At 40.5% G+C, this 14,280-nt stretch overlaps 1 protein-coding gene across 1 annotated transcript in view; it reads left to right on the forward strand.

The window, feature by feature from the left end:
* The window catches only part of LOC124555620, a 121,357-nt gene extending 107,309 nt beyond the window's left edge, over positions 1-14,048 (forward strand). The window contains exons 12-13 of the mRNA XM_047129589.1: positions 12,031-12,089; positions 13,962-14,048. Coding sequence (XP_046985545.1) covers positions 12,031-12,083 — 53 coding nt within the window. The 3' untranslated portion in view covers positions 12,084-12,089; positions 13,962-14,048. The remainder of the gene's footprint in view (positions 1-12,030; positions 12,090-13,961) is intronic.
* The last annotated feature ends 232 nt before the right edge of the window (positions 14,049-14,280 follow it).

Raw genomic sequence — 14,280 nt, forward strand, 5'->3', positions numbered from 1 at the left:
GTAATATTAATCGCACTATAATGTATAATGGTCACCATCAACCAGTCACTGTAAGATGAGCAGTGTATGTAGTCCTTGCTGTATGCCCAAATATTTACAGACCCAACATTGTCCTTTTGTGAAGCAGAATCCATGACTCTCTGTAGTGTGTACCATACTGGACACACATGATTAGTTTGAAGCAGCTTCTAGCATAACTCTTCTGATGAAACCAGTTTTTTCCAGGCCTCTTTTGCCAGTGAGTGAATTCTCGAACTTTGGTGAAGTGTTGCCTTCTGTGCTGTTATTAGGTATTGTGGTGAGTGTTCTGCTCCATTATCCCTTTGATGTTAGTGAAACTCCCAGTTTAAGTGAGCCTGCATTTAGTTCTGTTACATTAGGTTTTGTACCTTGCTGCTTTCATTGGAAAATTCACTGTAGCCACCACTGATCATTGTCATGAAGCACTGGTAATCAACTATTACACTGTTCAAGATCAATGGTGAATCATTTACAGTATACATTAAATATTATGACCAAGGAAATTTGAATGTCCTCAGAATTTGGATGATTGAGCATCCTTTCTGTCATGCAAGTAAGAGTGTAACCCATTAAAATCCTGTAATGCATCAGAAATTGTAACTGTCTTCATCACTGAGTTATATTTTCTAACAATTTTCAACAAATCCTGCTAGTAATTGCGGTCTTGACATGTATGATTATGCCATCTTATGCCACTACAGGCAGCAATGCCTATTGCCGTCTGTAGTATGATTTGCTGAAAATTGTTTGAAAATATAATTCCGTCATGAAGACAGTGTACAAAACTCTTATCTGACTCTTTGTTGAAAACAGTCTGCAATTTTTGCCAAACATTTTAATAGAAACAAATATGGAATGGGTTTAAATAAGAGTTGTGTAATTTGTCATGGTTTTCTTTCATCAATACGAGAATGTTACAGACATACCCAACAAATTTTAACAGAAGAGACTCCTGAATACCCAGGTCACATCTTTTTGCGACAGCAGATTTGTTTTATACTGAATTCGTGTAGTCGTGTGATGTGCATGCGTAAGAGGTAGATCACCTCACAGTATTTTGTACTACCCTCTTTGCCATTGTCATAAACAGTATGAGATCCATGATAAGGAGTCCAGTGCATTGATCCTTACTTGTGGACAAGTATGCTAACATAGGGTTGGGATCAGCCACAACCAAAGTTTTTGAAGAAGCTCAGAATTATAAATTTATTGAGGTACAATAGAGTTGGTACTCGAGGACCATTTTAACTTGGTCTTTCATGACATTTTAATGAACACTGCAGTTTTGCACTTATATTTGTATGTGGGACCCAAGCAGGTCTGCTAAGTGGTTTCCCCAGAGCATTTCCTCAAGATTCATCTCATTGATGGTATGGAGTTACTGAAGCAAAGGAGATGTGTTTGTGCTGTGAAATACCTGATCGGCTCAGTGTCCCTGAGTGCCCTCCGCTCTATGCTGTGCATGTACCCTGCAATAAGCAGGTCCAAAATGTCCAGGACACCCCTCTCCATGTGCAAACGCTCGGGAATAAAGTGTCATTCTATGAGTATCTGTGTAACTGGGAATGCAAGAAAACAAATTAGCAGTTGTGGCAGTTAACAGAGATTGTACTGAATATCCTGTGGCTAAATGTACCACCCCCACTCTTCTGAGATAATGTCATAGGTAAGTGGGAAGAAGTACGTGACGTTGCTTGTTGTGTATTTTGTTTTAGATTTAGACAAGAGGATAAAGGCTAATTTACCAACTATTCTGTGTTTTATTTCAATAAAAAGATGAATGTAGTATACAGTTTTAGTGAATTGTCTCATTGTTTTCAAGTATCACTGGTCCACAGTGAATTTTTTTTGCAGAAACCAGAGTAGACAGTGTCTATACACTGAAGCACCAAAGCAACTGGTATAGGCATGTGTATTCAAATACAGAGATATGTAAACAGGAAGAATATGGTGCTGCAATTGGCAATGCCTGTATAAGACAACAAGTGTCTGTTGCAGTTGTTAGATCAGTTACTGCTCCCTACAGTGGCAGGTTATCAAGATTTAAGGGGAGCCGGAGGTGGTCAAATCCAAAAAAATTACTTCCCCCCCCCCCCCCTACCGAAAATTAATTGGAACATTCCTCTTTAATGTAAACTTTGAATTATTGTTCTACTCGCCCTAGAAGTGGAGTTATTACCATTTTCCCCCACGCCTGCAGAGGAAATGGGCAGCCGCTGAATGCATCTAACACCCTCTCGTGTCTTCCTGGCGAACTGCTTGGGATTTTCTCGGCCTGTTACGCATACAGCACCTTATGTTACACATACAGCGAGTGTGCAAGGGTTGGCTACATTGTTTTCTGTGACAAATGAAGTGCTAAGAGTGTGGAACATCGTCTCTTTGCTGTTTACCGTTTCGAATTAGTTCAGTGTTGCGCCTGTCGTTGGTAGTATTATACTTTTTGTGTAAAGCGTTGTTCTGGTTACGATGCCACGTTTTAGTAACCGTGTATACAAGAAGAGGAAGAACGTAGGGAAAAGAAAATTAACCCTAATACCAAGTTGCAATACTACAATTACTGAAACAGTGCATTCTTCTGCTAAGCAACACATGGCCGGCCATAGCCCTGTGACATCTTCTAGCAAGAAGCTGACTGGTGGAAGTGACAGATTTCATGAATATGTTAGTGACAGTGATGATATTAATGAAGTACTGAATATTGGATTATTATCTTCTGTGCTGATAGAAAGTGTTCTGTGCAAAATGTGTTCAAGTGTAGGAGTGGGACTAGAGATAACAAAGCACTTTGGTTTAGCTTGTGAGATGAAGATAATCTGTGCATGTTGCAAGTATCAAGTGACTTTCTACAATTCACATGCCAGTCTCTTTGGTGAAAATGGACGATCTAGAGTGTTTGATGTGAATGTTTGACTTGTGTATGGTCTTCGATCCATTGGAAAAGGGTCTGCTGCTGGTAAACTGTTTTGTGGTATTATGAACTTGCCATCACCTCCAAGCAAATTTGGGTACTATTGTGAACTGGTAGGATCCTCTGTTGAAGATATGGCTTTGAAAACCATGAAGGAAGCAGTAGAGGAATCTGTAGAAATGAACGGTGGTTCTAGGGATTTGGTAGTGGCATTAGATGGTTCCTGGCAAAAGAGGGGTCATAAATCCCTGAATGGGGTTGTAACTGCTACTTGTGGTGATAGTGCAAAAGTGATAGATGTTGCAATATTATCAAAACATTGTAGGTGCAAAAATAAAATCAAAGGAGAGCACAGTGGAACCTGTGAGGCAAAATTTAGTGGATCAAGTGGAGCAATGGAAGTGGATGAAGTGAAACAAATTTTTGAACGTTCAGTTCCCAGATACAACGTTAGGTACAAATACTACCTTGGGGATGGTGACTCCAAAGGTTTGAGGAACTGAAACCATATGGAAATGAATTTGTAGTTGAAAAGTTGGAATGCGTTGGGCATGTGCGAAAGCGTATGGGTGCACGGCTTCGAAGGCTCAAACAGACTTTGGGTTCAAGTAAGCTCGGTGATGGAAAGACAATAGGAGGGAGAGGCAGGCTTACTGATGAGGTGATTGAACGTCTACAGAGATATTATGGGTATGCTATAAGGCAAAATACTAGTAATGTTAGTGACATGCGAAAAGCAGTGTGAGCATTGTTCCTTCATACTGCCTCTTCCAATGAATACCCTCAACACAGCCTGTGCCCAAAAGATTCCTGGTGCAAATATAATGCAAAAATGGACTATGATCACAAACATGGTTTGCCAGCAGCTGTGATAAATGCAATAAAACCAATTTTTCATGACTTAGCACAGCCAGAATTGTTACACAAATGTCTACACGGAAAGACACAGAATCCTAATGAGAGCGTAAACTGCACTTTGGCATTTATGATGCAATAGCAACCTACAACCAAGGGAACAGTGTGAAGTGTGAAGTTCTGAAGGCATTAGGATTTACAGCTGGGATGAACACTGTACGAGCACTAAGAAATATTGACGGAGAAAGGATAAGAGGAGCAGAAAGAAGAGAAAGGCATATGAAGTATGATGGAACAACAGGCCAGAAAAGAAGACAGAAGAGGAAGCTTTTGGAGGATGAAGAAGAAGACCCTGATAATCCATCCTATAGTGCAGGAATGTATTGAGAAACTTTGATAGCCATTTCCCGTAAATTAGAATTTTTCGAATATAAGGAACATTTTCTCAAAATCCACTCAAGCTAGAGAGATGAAATTTTTATACAGCACTCCTAGTGGTCAAACTTACATTGTAACACAGCCATTTGGCAATATGTTCAGTAGTTTCATTTCAGTTTAATTATAAAGCAATTATTTGTAAAAAAAAAAATTGGGTCATTAATAAAAAAAATAATTGGAAGGAAACTAGAAAAGATACTCCAAAATCCCTCTGTCATAACTGCAATACTAAACCACTCTATATGTAAAAAAAATTTAAATTTTTCTATTTGGTAGTTTATTCATAAATGTTCCTCAAACTTAATGATTTTAACATGGGCAGCATAGGCACCTCCAGCTCCCCTTAAGTGAGTTTGAACGTGATGTTATCATCAGCACATATGTGATGGAGCACAGCATCTCCAAAGTAGCGATAAAGAGGGGATTTTCCCGAACAACCTTTCCATGAATGTACCGTGAATACGAGGAATCCCATAAAACATCAAATCTCCGACATCGCTGAGGATGGAGAAAGATCCTGCAAGAATGGCACCAATGATGACTGAAGAGAATCGTTCAGTGTGAGAGAAGTGCAACCCTTCCGCAAATTGCTGCAAATTTCAATGCTGGGCCATCAAAAATTGTCAGGGTGCAAACCATTCAACAAAACATCGTCAACATGGGCTTTCAGAGCTGAAAGACCACTCGTGCACAACAAAAAGCTTTATGCCTTGCCTGGGCCTGTCAACACCAACACTGGACTGTTGATGTCTGGAAACATGTTGCCTCCTCAGACGAGCCTCATTTCAAATTGTATCGAGCGGATGGACGTGTACGGGTATGGAGACAACCTCTTGAATCCATGGACCCTGCATGTTAGCAGGGGACTGTTCAAGTTGGTGGAAGCTCTGTAATGGTATAGGGTGTGTGCAGTTGGAATGATATGGGACCCTTGATATGTCTAGATACGACTCTGATAAGTGACATGTACATAAGCAGCCTGTCTGATCACCTGCATCCATTCATGTCTATTGTGCATTCCGACCAACTTGCGCAACTTCAGTAGGACAATGCGACACCCCACACATCCAGAGTTGCTACAGAGTGGCTCCAGGAACACTCTTCTGAGTTTAAATACTTCCACTGGCCACCAAACTCCCCATACATGAACACTATTGAGCATACCTGATATGCCTTGCAACGTGCTGTTCAGAAGAGATCTCCATCTCCTCTTACTATTACAGATTTATGGACAGCCGTGCAGAATTCATGGTGTCAATTCCCTCCAGCACTACTTCAGACATTAGTAGAGTCCATGCTACATCGTGTTGCAGCACTTCTGCGTGCTCACTGGGGCACTGAATGATATTAAGCAGTAGTACCAGTTTCTTTGGCTCTTCAGTGTAGATTTCAATGTGTTGGAGACAAATACTATATTTAAAATTGTCTCCTAGCTCAGGGTTACAAGTAAGTTGAGATTTTATGTTTCATATATATTGATATCGTAATCAATAGGCTTTATACAGTAATTGAACTTAAGTAGTTTGTTCATGCCATTTCTTTCTCTCCCTCTCTTGGACGGTGTCTGTAGCATCTCTGTAACGTCCAGCTGGCGTCAGCCAATGTATCAGTAATCCATCATCCTGTATACCACTGTTCCATGAAAGAAATGTGCTGGCAGGATTGCTTGCCATGCTCATCACTGAATGCACCACAGTCCTCAGGGAACACCAAGGTGGGAATGAAGGAAGTGCATCTTCAGGGTAATTTTGCAGCCAGTGACTCTATGAGGATAAATAAATTTCTCCACAATGTTCCTGTAACTTTCAGCTCTCCTGTTTCCCAAGAACAATGTCATCATGTTGTGAAAACACTGCCACGCATGCAGTTGATCAGGGTTTAGAGTGGACTCAAAGTGTATGTCCCCCAGCAGCTGGCATATCTGTGGATATCCTCTTTGTGATCTTTCCTGTACTAAGTCGTAGAAATGTCTTACAAAGATACTGAAAGGCTGCTTCATTTATGTGCACAGCTTTAACACATGCTGTTGTAGTCCCAACTTAATGTGCAATGGTGGGAGAGAAATTATGTTGATTCACTAGAGGTTCTTTGGCAGTATTTTTTGACCCACACACCAGAGCTTTTCGTTTAGGCCATTCCCTCTGTTTGTTGTGTTTTTCTCTTGCACAACTGTCCCACTCACACAGATAGCAGCCGTATCCAGCATAATCCCCTTGCAAACTCAACAGCATCACAGTAACTTGGAAATTTCCATTTACCAGCCTTGCATGCCTATTGTAAGTAGCTCAGTTTACAGTGGATTTCAACATGGTATAACTTTCTTTAGGTAAGGCAGCATATGCAACAGGGATGGATGGCCTTTCATTACTATTGTAACAGTATTGCATTCAGGCTTATTTTTGAGCCATCTATAAAGTGTCTCCAGTTATCTAGTTTGTATGTAATGTTCAGGTCTTCCTACAAACTGTCTGTGTCACTGCAGAATGTAATGTAGTTTTCAGTACTGAAATGACACGCAAGCTTTTCCTGACACTCCCTCAACACAGTCACACGGAGATTCTGCTATTTCAGTTGTGAGGTCAAGAGTTTGGTTTTACGCTTTGAAAGATCTAAATCGCTGATCAGATCGCAGAGTTCGTACTTTGTGATTTTGTGTGGTGTAAAGCAGTGTTGCCAATTGTTCTGTAAGTGTCCACCTCTCTTACTCACAGCAGAGCAACCCTTCTCACAATGCCTTTGCATGTAGTTCTTATAATGTCCCATAGGTGTGATTGTGAAATGTAAATACATTATCACAATTAACAAAATGTTCTGGGCTATTATGCCATTGTTGAATGGATTTCACCTTAAAACCGAACATTTCATCCCCATCTGTGGAGGACATTTTCAAGGGGTCATAGCTTCTTTGAATGTCAGATTCACACCCTGGCTCGCTACCAGCCTTCAGCAAAATTCCGTTTCCATGCAGTGGCATGACTTCACATGTTTTTGAGCGCAATTGGCCGCTGTGGACTTCTGTTGTTTGCTGTTGCTATCACCCCATGGTGGGAGACTTGTACACATCAGCATCATTCAATTTCACACCCTCCTCCTTCCTAGTGAACTTAACGGGGTGTTTTACAATCTCTGTGGCCTCTCTGTATAACTTTTCATGATATCCACTTGTAGCTGCCAGTACTTGAGGCTTATCAAAATGAATGTGGTGGTCTCCTGGCTGCAAAGCATGTTCCACAACAGCTGATCTGTCAGTCTCCCCTCTTCTGCAATTGCCTTTGTGCTCTTCTAGTCATTTTTTGACAATTCTTTCTGTGGTACCCACATACACCTCCCCACAACTACACGGAATTTCGATAGGAAGGAGAGGGACATGAAATTGAATGACATTTGGAGTCCAGTGCTGACGATGATGTGTACCAGCCTTTCACCATGGGGTGACAGCAACAGTGGACAATGGCAGATGACCGGCCAACAGCGCTCGCCCATTCAAAATGTGATGTTAAGCCACTGCATGGAAGCACGCAGAAGTGGAATTTTGCTGAATCAGTAGTGAGCCAGAGTGTGAATCAGATATTCAAAGATTTTACGATCCCCCTTGAAAATGTCCTCCATAGATGTGGCTGAAATGTTGAGTTTTAAGGTGAAATAAATTCAACCATGGCATACTAGCCTGGAACATTTTATTAACTGTGACGTTTCCAGACATGAAAGTGTACATTTTATGTGTAAATACATTATGTACTTGTAACCCAGAGCTAGGAGACAATTTTAACCTTGATATTTGTGTGTAGCCCATATAAGTCTATAAAGTATGGCTACTTAAGTTCTTGTGGAGCAACTCTAGGAGGTGATTGGCCAACACAGCAGTGTTCGGAGTAAATTTGGGATCGTAAGCAATTTCACCTAAAAATGCTTGAAGTACTTTGACATTCGTAGGACGAGGCAGAACTGTGACCATGACAGCTTGATGACGTAAAGGCTTAACACCATTCTGAGGAACCTCACACCCCAAATACGCAGTGGATGGCCGAAGAAGTGTGACTTTGCCAAGTTGCGTTTCAACCCTGCAGTAAGAAAGACTGTGAAGAAGGTGCACAAGTTAAATGGATGCCCTTGCCACAACGAAGTCGAGTTAGTTCATGCATCCTGGAATGTACATTGCCAGTTGTTCCAAAAATTGCTGAAAAATCACAATGGCATTAGCCGCACTGTACAGGAGACACTGATCATGGTACAGCCCGAACGGCGTGTTAATCACAAGGAGCCGTTTAGAATCCTCCTCCATTGGAACCTGTAAATAGGCTTCAGATAAATCAGTTTTGGAGAAAAACTGGCCCCTGGTGAGTTTAGCTAATAACTTGTCCACATGGGACAAATGGTATGTATCAGTGATAGATTGAGCATTAACTGAAACTTTTAAATTCACCACAAAGGTGAATCTGACCAGTCGGTTTTGTAACAGTAACGAGAGAGGTCGACCACTCACTGAATGTAATAGGGCATAGGCTGTGTAACACCCAGCAATGTCAGCCCATCTGAGTCCAATTCTGGTTTCACTTCCTCGTGTAAAGCCACTGGAATAGAGCACACACGGTTTCAGGGTAATGTAGGCCACAAAAATTTGTGGCACAACCTAACCCAGCCAAGAAAAGAGACAAGGATTCAGAATACAGAGAATCTAACTGCTGGTAAGTACCTGGTCAGAAATGAAGTGCGTCATATCTGAAATGGAAAAACCAAAAGCATTGAAAGCATCCAGATCGAATAAATTTGTGGTGTCAGCATCATCAAGTACCAAAAAGTCAAGAAACAAGCCATAAATTGCCCTAAAATTGGAATATGCTGCTTGTTGTAACTCACCAAATGTCAAGTAACCAAGGACAACACCAGAGGTCACCAGTAATTTGTCAGCTGCATCCATGTCCACTTGTAGTCTGAGCACTTTGTCCACCACTCACACTTCAATAACCAATGCCCAGTTACCATCTATATCCATGTCCGCTGGAGGAGGCTGGGAATGACACGTGCAGTCTGTTTTCCTACAGTTGCTGCAAGTTGCCTAGCACTTAGGGCACACATTCCTGTCATGTTACATGAAATATTATGGGCAAGATGGAAGCGTGGAGTGCTGCCATTGCTGCTGCTGCTGCTGCTGCTGCTGCTGCTGCTGCTGCTGTTTGGCATGTTGCTGTCCAGTGCCCCATTTGTACAGCTGCCTCATCGTCCTCCCCCAAGAACTGACTCATGCCACACAACAAGGAACAGAAGCCACTGTGGCAATGTCACACCAAGTCTCAGTCTGATCACTAGCAGTACGAGATACCTCGAAACATTGAACAATATTTAACACTTCAGGAAGATGGATTGTCATACTGTAGTGCACATTAACACACCTCCTTATCAGAAGCCGACCAGATGATGGTGTCACAGAAGACAGAATCAGCATAGGAATCATGATGAGCATTGGTAACAAACTGACATTGCAACTGAAGCCATGGAGTTCAGCCACCTGAGCCCAGTAGGTTAGGCTGTTTATGACAATGCTAGAACTCCACACACTAAACTGGCATGCCTGAGGTTACTGTGATAATTTGACAATTAAAAATTTCATCGAATGAAAGTGACACAGGTTCGTGGAGTGGGATAATTGGCCCAACAACCAGGAGATCTGAGGAGAAATACAAGAAAGGAACAAAGCCTTACACATATTTGCATCAGTGACATCAAAAGCGAGCAAGTGTTGCTGAAGCTGCTTCTCATAAGCCTCCCAGTCTTCAGCCTTGTCATTGTAAAGGGGAGAAAGGATGGCAAGTACGCTGACAGCATGAAAGCTTGCATAGTCAGTGTGTCTCACAAGCTCATGATAGCAACTGTAAGAGCCTTCTGCTACTTGAGGAGTGATTGGAGCATCCCTACATGGACAGAAGAACCAAAGGAGCAACCAAATAGGCTGAACATGCAGAAGTGAACACCAACACATTGCCACTTGTATCATACTGTAAGACACAAACAAGAGTCCAGCCACAATGAACCAAAGTTCATCTTCTTCCACATATAAGCAAACAACAGTTGAAAACATAGAAACAATACAGGCAGTTGCTGACAATAGGTATGAATGCAATATGAGAGTGAGTGCCTGCTGCCCTGTGCTTATATAGAGGAGGGCTGCAGTAAATGGTGCAGTGGATGCCGTGCTGTGTGCACAAGTCATGTGGACCACTGGAGGCAGCCTCTGGTAGCTGGTCCAGTATTTGAACTGTAGCATGTTGGTGGCCTGGTGCTGTGGCGTGTATCCAGGTATTATGTACAGGGTTATAGCAGCCGTAATTTCAATTCTCAGTTTTTCTGTGGAATCCCTGCCTTGCAAAAATCAGACGATGCCATTGTTGTTGATCCCTTGATGTGTTATTGTATGATACACAGAAATATCACCAATGATGTTTGTAGCAGAATGTGTTAGAGTAGTTTGCAGGTCCTTGATACTTTTGTTTGAAATCTTGCTTCCTCCAGGCCCCCCACCTCTTTTGAAAAATCATTTTGTGATATTTATGTACATTATCTGTACCAAAAAAATAATCATTACAATCCTGATTAGCTTTTGCATTATTTTTACTGGTAACACAGTCTAGTTTTGAATCAGTGTTATGTTGATCTTCCTCTGCTCTTTCTTTCCTTTTATCAGGTTGCCAACTCTTTGTGGCGTCTTTTTCTGTAGAAAATTCATCCAATATTTTCAGTGTTTCTTCAGAAGTCATCCTAAATGACTACAGTACATGTGTGGTTACACTATGATCACAAATGTCAAATGAAATCACTAAGCACACCAAATAACACTTGTAGTAGCAGAACTATGCTGTAATGTTAAACTTCTTATGTGACCAGCTGTGTGGGAAATGATATGCTCCAGCAATGACCGACCACTTTTCGCAGTAACATAGTAAACGTGTAATGAAATGTGCTGAATAGAATGACACTTGCTCTATTCAACATACAAGATTACAGAAGTGAATAACAGACATAATAATCACATACTTTGTTGAATAATGCTACCATGCTTAGAAAATAAAGTTGGGGTATTCCATACAGAAGTATGCCTGCTCGAGGGCTAAAGGTACTTAATGATTTTATTGTGGTCTAAGCTGTTGAGATACCCTTGCCTGCTTTGTTGTTTCTCCTGACCATGTCTCCAGATTCAGTCTTCCTAAACAACCACCAAATTATGATGCCAAAGTATATGCAATACTTAAGGCAATTGAATATGGAATGGATCAAATTCCTCGTCTCCTCTGACTATTGTTACTGTAGCTTCATTAACTAACTCTTTTCTTTGTTGATACGTTTTTACTGTGCATGTTCTTATAAAATTGTAACCGTGATCAGCCATTTGCTCCACACCCTATTCAGAGTACAATTCAGTTGTCTATCTCTGAGAGTTTCCACTTTTTTGGAGGAAGAGGAGGAGAAGGGGTTGGCTGACTGAGTGGAGCTTAACGAATGCATATGAAATCCGAGACATGTGTTATCGTTGTCTATAAGTCAGTTGTAATTACATATCTGTTGTCTTTCTAATATCTTCCTGTTCATACTCTGTCTGGAAGAACTTGATTGTTGTTGTTATTTTGAAGGATTTATCCCCCACTTTTTTAGGAAATCCTCAATACAAACGTGTTGTATTAAGTACCCAGTGGATTACATTTGATCAGTGCCTTATTGTTTACTGATACTGTTGCCTTATCTAATTGACTGTATTATAGTATTTGCAGATAGTATGCTATTTCGACATTTTTTTAAATCCTACCTAATTATAGGTGCAGAAGGAGTCACGTCACCACATCTAGTGAGGAAGCAACACTACCTGTAAGGAAGGGTGAGTATATTGGAATATATTTAAAAGGAAATATTTAATCTGAAGTCAAATATATTTTGATATCATTCAAAATGAATTTAAAGTTTTTAATTCTAAACAGTAAAATCGTACAGATAATTGAATTACGAAATTCAGTTTCCAGAATAGACTGTAATTTGATGACGATGATGACACCACCACCACCACCAACAACAACAACAACAACAACAACAGTCACCACTAACTTCATACTTACTTGACAGAGAGAAATCTTGATGTGCATTATAAAAAAAACTAACAGAAAATAGGTTACTGGCAGATTTCCTTTGACATGTTGTTGTTTGACCTCTTACTTTTTTCCTTTTCCTCTAACTTCCCCTATATATCTCCATTACTTTTACTCCAAGAGAAAAAAATCTTTTATTCCTTAGCTGAATACTGACTTTTTAATATCCCACCACTCCAACGATATGCAGACTGATCCAGAATGGTGGTGATGATATATCTGTGAAGCAGATAGTTACACATTTTGCTGTCATGACTTCAGGGGCCACAGCAAACCTGTCACGTGGGGATGACTGTTGGTTTGCTACAGGAAATAAATATGCAACCCAGTGGCTGGACCAACAGTTAATATTCCCTTATTGAATCTTCCATATGCTGCTTCAGTAAATATAACTGTTATTTTGCTTTCTAGACTATGTTTTTGAGCTCATGTTTAATTGTTTATTGTTGTGGATGACGATTTTGCTTTTGCTAATTGGTACTGACCTCAGTTGGCATTACTTGTAGTCATAACAGAGCTTCTGCCGCGTTTTCACCCATTAGCTTAGCATCGATTTTATTTTCCACTTGCTATGTAGTTTGTGGCAGTGTTGTCTACTGTGGCCGTGCCATGAGAAGTCAGCCCTGTACATGTATACAACACGAGTAGTGAAGTCATTGCAGCATAAGGTGTCTTGTTGTTTGGATGGTAAGTGGGCCAATATTGGTAGTTCAGGCTGTAGCGTTTGTGCCAACTGACATGCGTACAAGCTGCTGTAGCATATCCTGACATGGAGGCAGTAGTTTGTTTTAAGCTACTACACAGAATTCTTCTTGTCGATATTAGGTAGCCATAGTGCTTGTCTGTTGTGGAACAGTTGAAAGAGTTAACCATTTCAATAGGAGGAGGTTATTGCTCTTTTCACCTCTGGCAATGGTTTGCTAATGTGAAAAATGTCAAGTTGCACTGTGGCTGTGAGTCCAACTGTAACCTGCTCCCATAACTGGCTGGGTAAGTCAGTTCAAAAATTGGAAAGGCAAGGCATAATACCTCCAACAGGACTGTACCTGGCCAAGTAGTGTGGTGTTAAAATCAACCTTCAGGTTTAAAAGTTTTCATGAGTTGTGAAATAAATTCCTGTACTCAAATTTTTTATTACTTTGTGTCATATAATTGCCTTATTCTGACATATTTATTCCTCAAAAAATCTTTTCTTTTATTATTATTATTATTATTGTGTCATAAACATACAGGTTTTTCTTGTAAGAAAAGTAATACATAACTGTGAGGTGTGCTCAGGTAGTTCCATTGGCAGAGCACTTGTCTGCGAAAAGCAAAGGTCCTGGGTTTGAAAACCTGTCCGACACACACTTTTAATCTGGCAGGAAGTTTGATATCAGTGCTCACTCTGCTGCAGAGTGAAACTTCGTACTGGGTGCACCTGTGTGTTTCCTGTACCTTACAAGAGTTGTGACATTTGGGGACATCCAGCTTCCTTCCTCCTGAAATAAGACATTGTATTTACCTGGAAATTTCTACCAGATTGTACTTCTCTACCAACTAATATATCATTCAAAGTTGATTAATTATTTTATGTCATGTAACAAATTCATTTTAATTTGTTGCAGGTCCAGATGTTAGAAGAAACTGGTTCCTTTTGTAAATATGTAAGATATCTGTTACATTGTAAACAATAATAAATCTGCTTAAAACAACCTGGCTTCAATGGTTTCTGCCCCTCAAAACACTTCCCTTGTAACTTCTACTTGCACATTCCCTTCCTTTACTACTTAATAACTTCAGATCAGGATGGTACTGGGAGAGCTGAAGAATTTGAAGACTGATTCCTCTTTAGCTCCAGGTAATTCTTGTCAGATGTAGATTGCTATATTTGTAGCCATTGAGTCTGTTATTTTGTATACTATTGTTAGGTCACAGAAGGCTATG

This window comes from Schistocerca americana, chromosome X, assembly GCF_021461395.2.
Source record: "Schistocerca americana isolate TAMUIC-IGC-003095 chromosome X, iqSchAmer2.1, whole genome shotgun sequence".
NCBI classification, from domain to species: domain Eukaryota; kingdom Metazoa; phylum Arthropoda; class Insecta; order Orthoptera; family Acrididae; genus Schistocerca; species Schistocerca americana.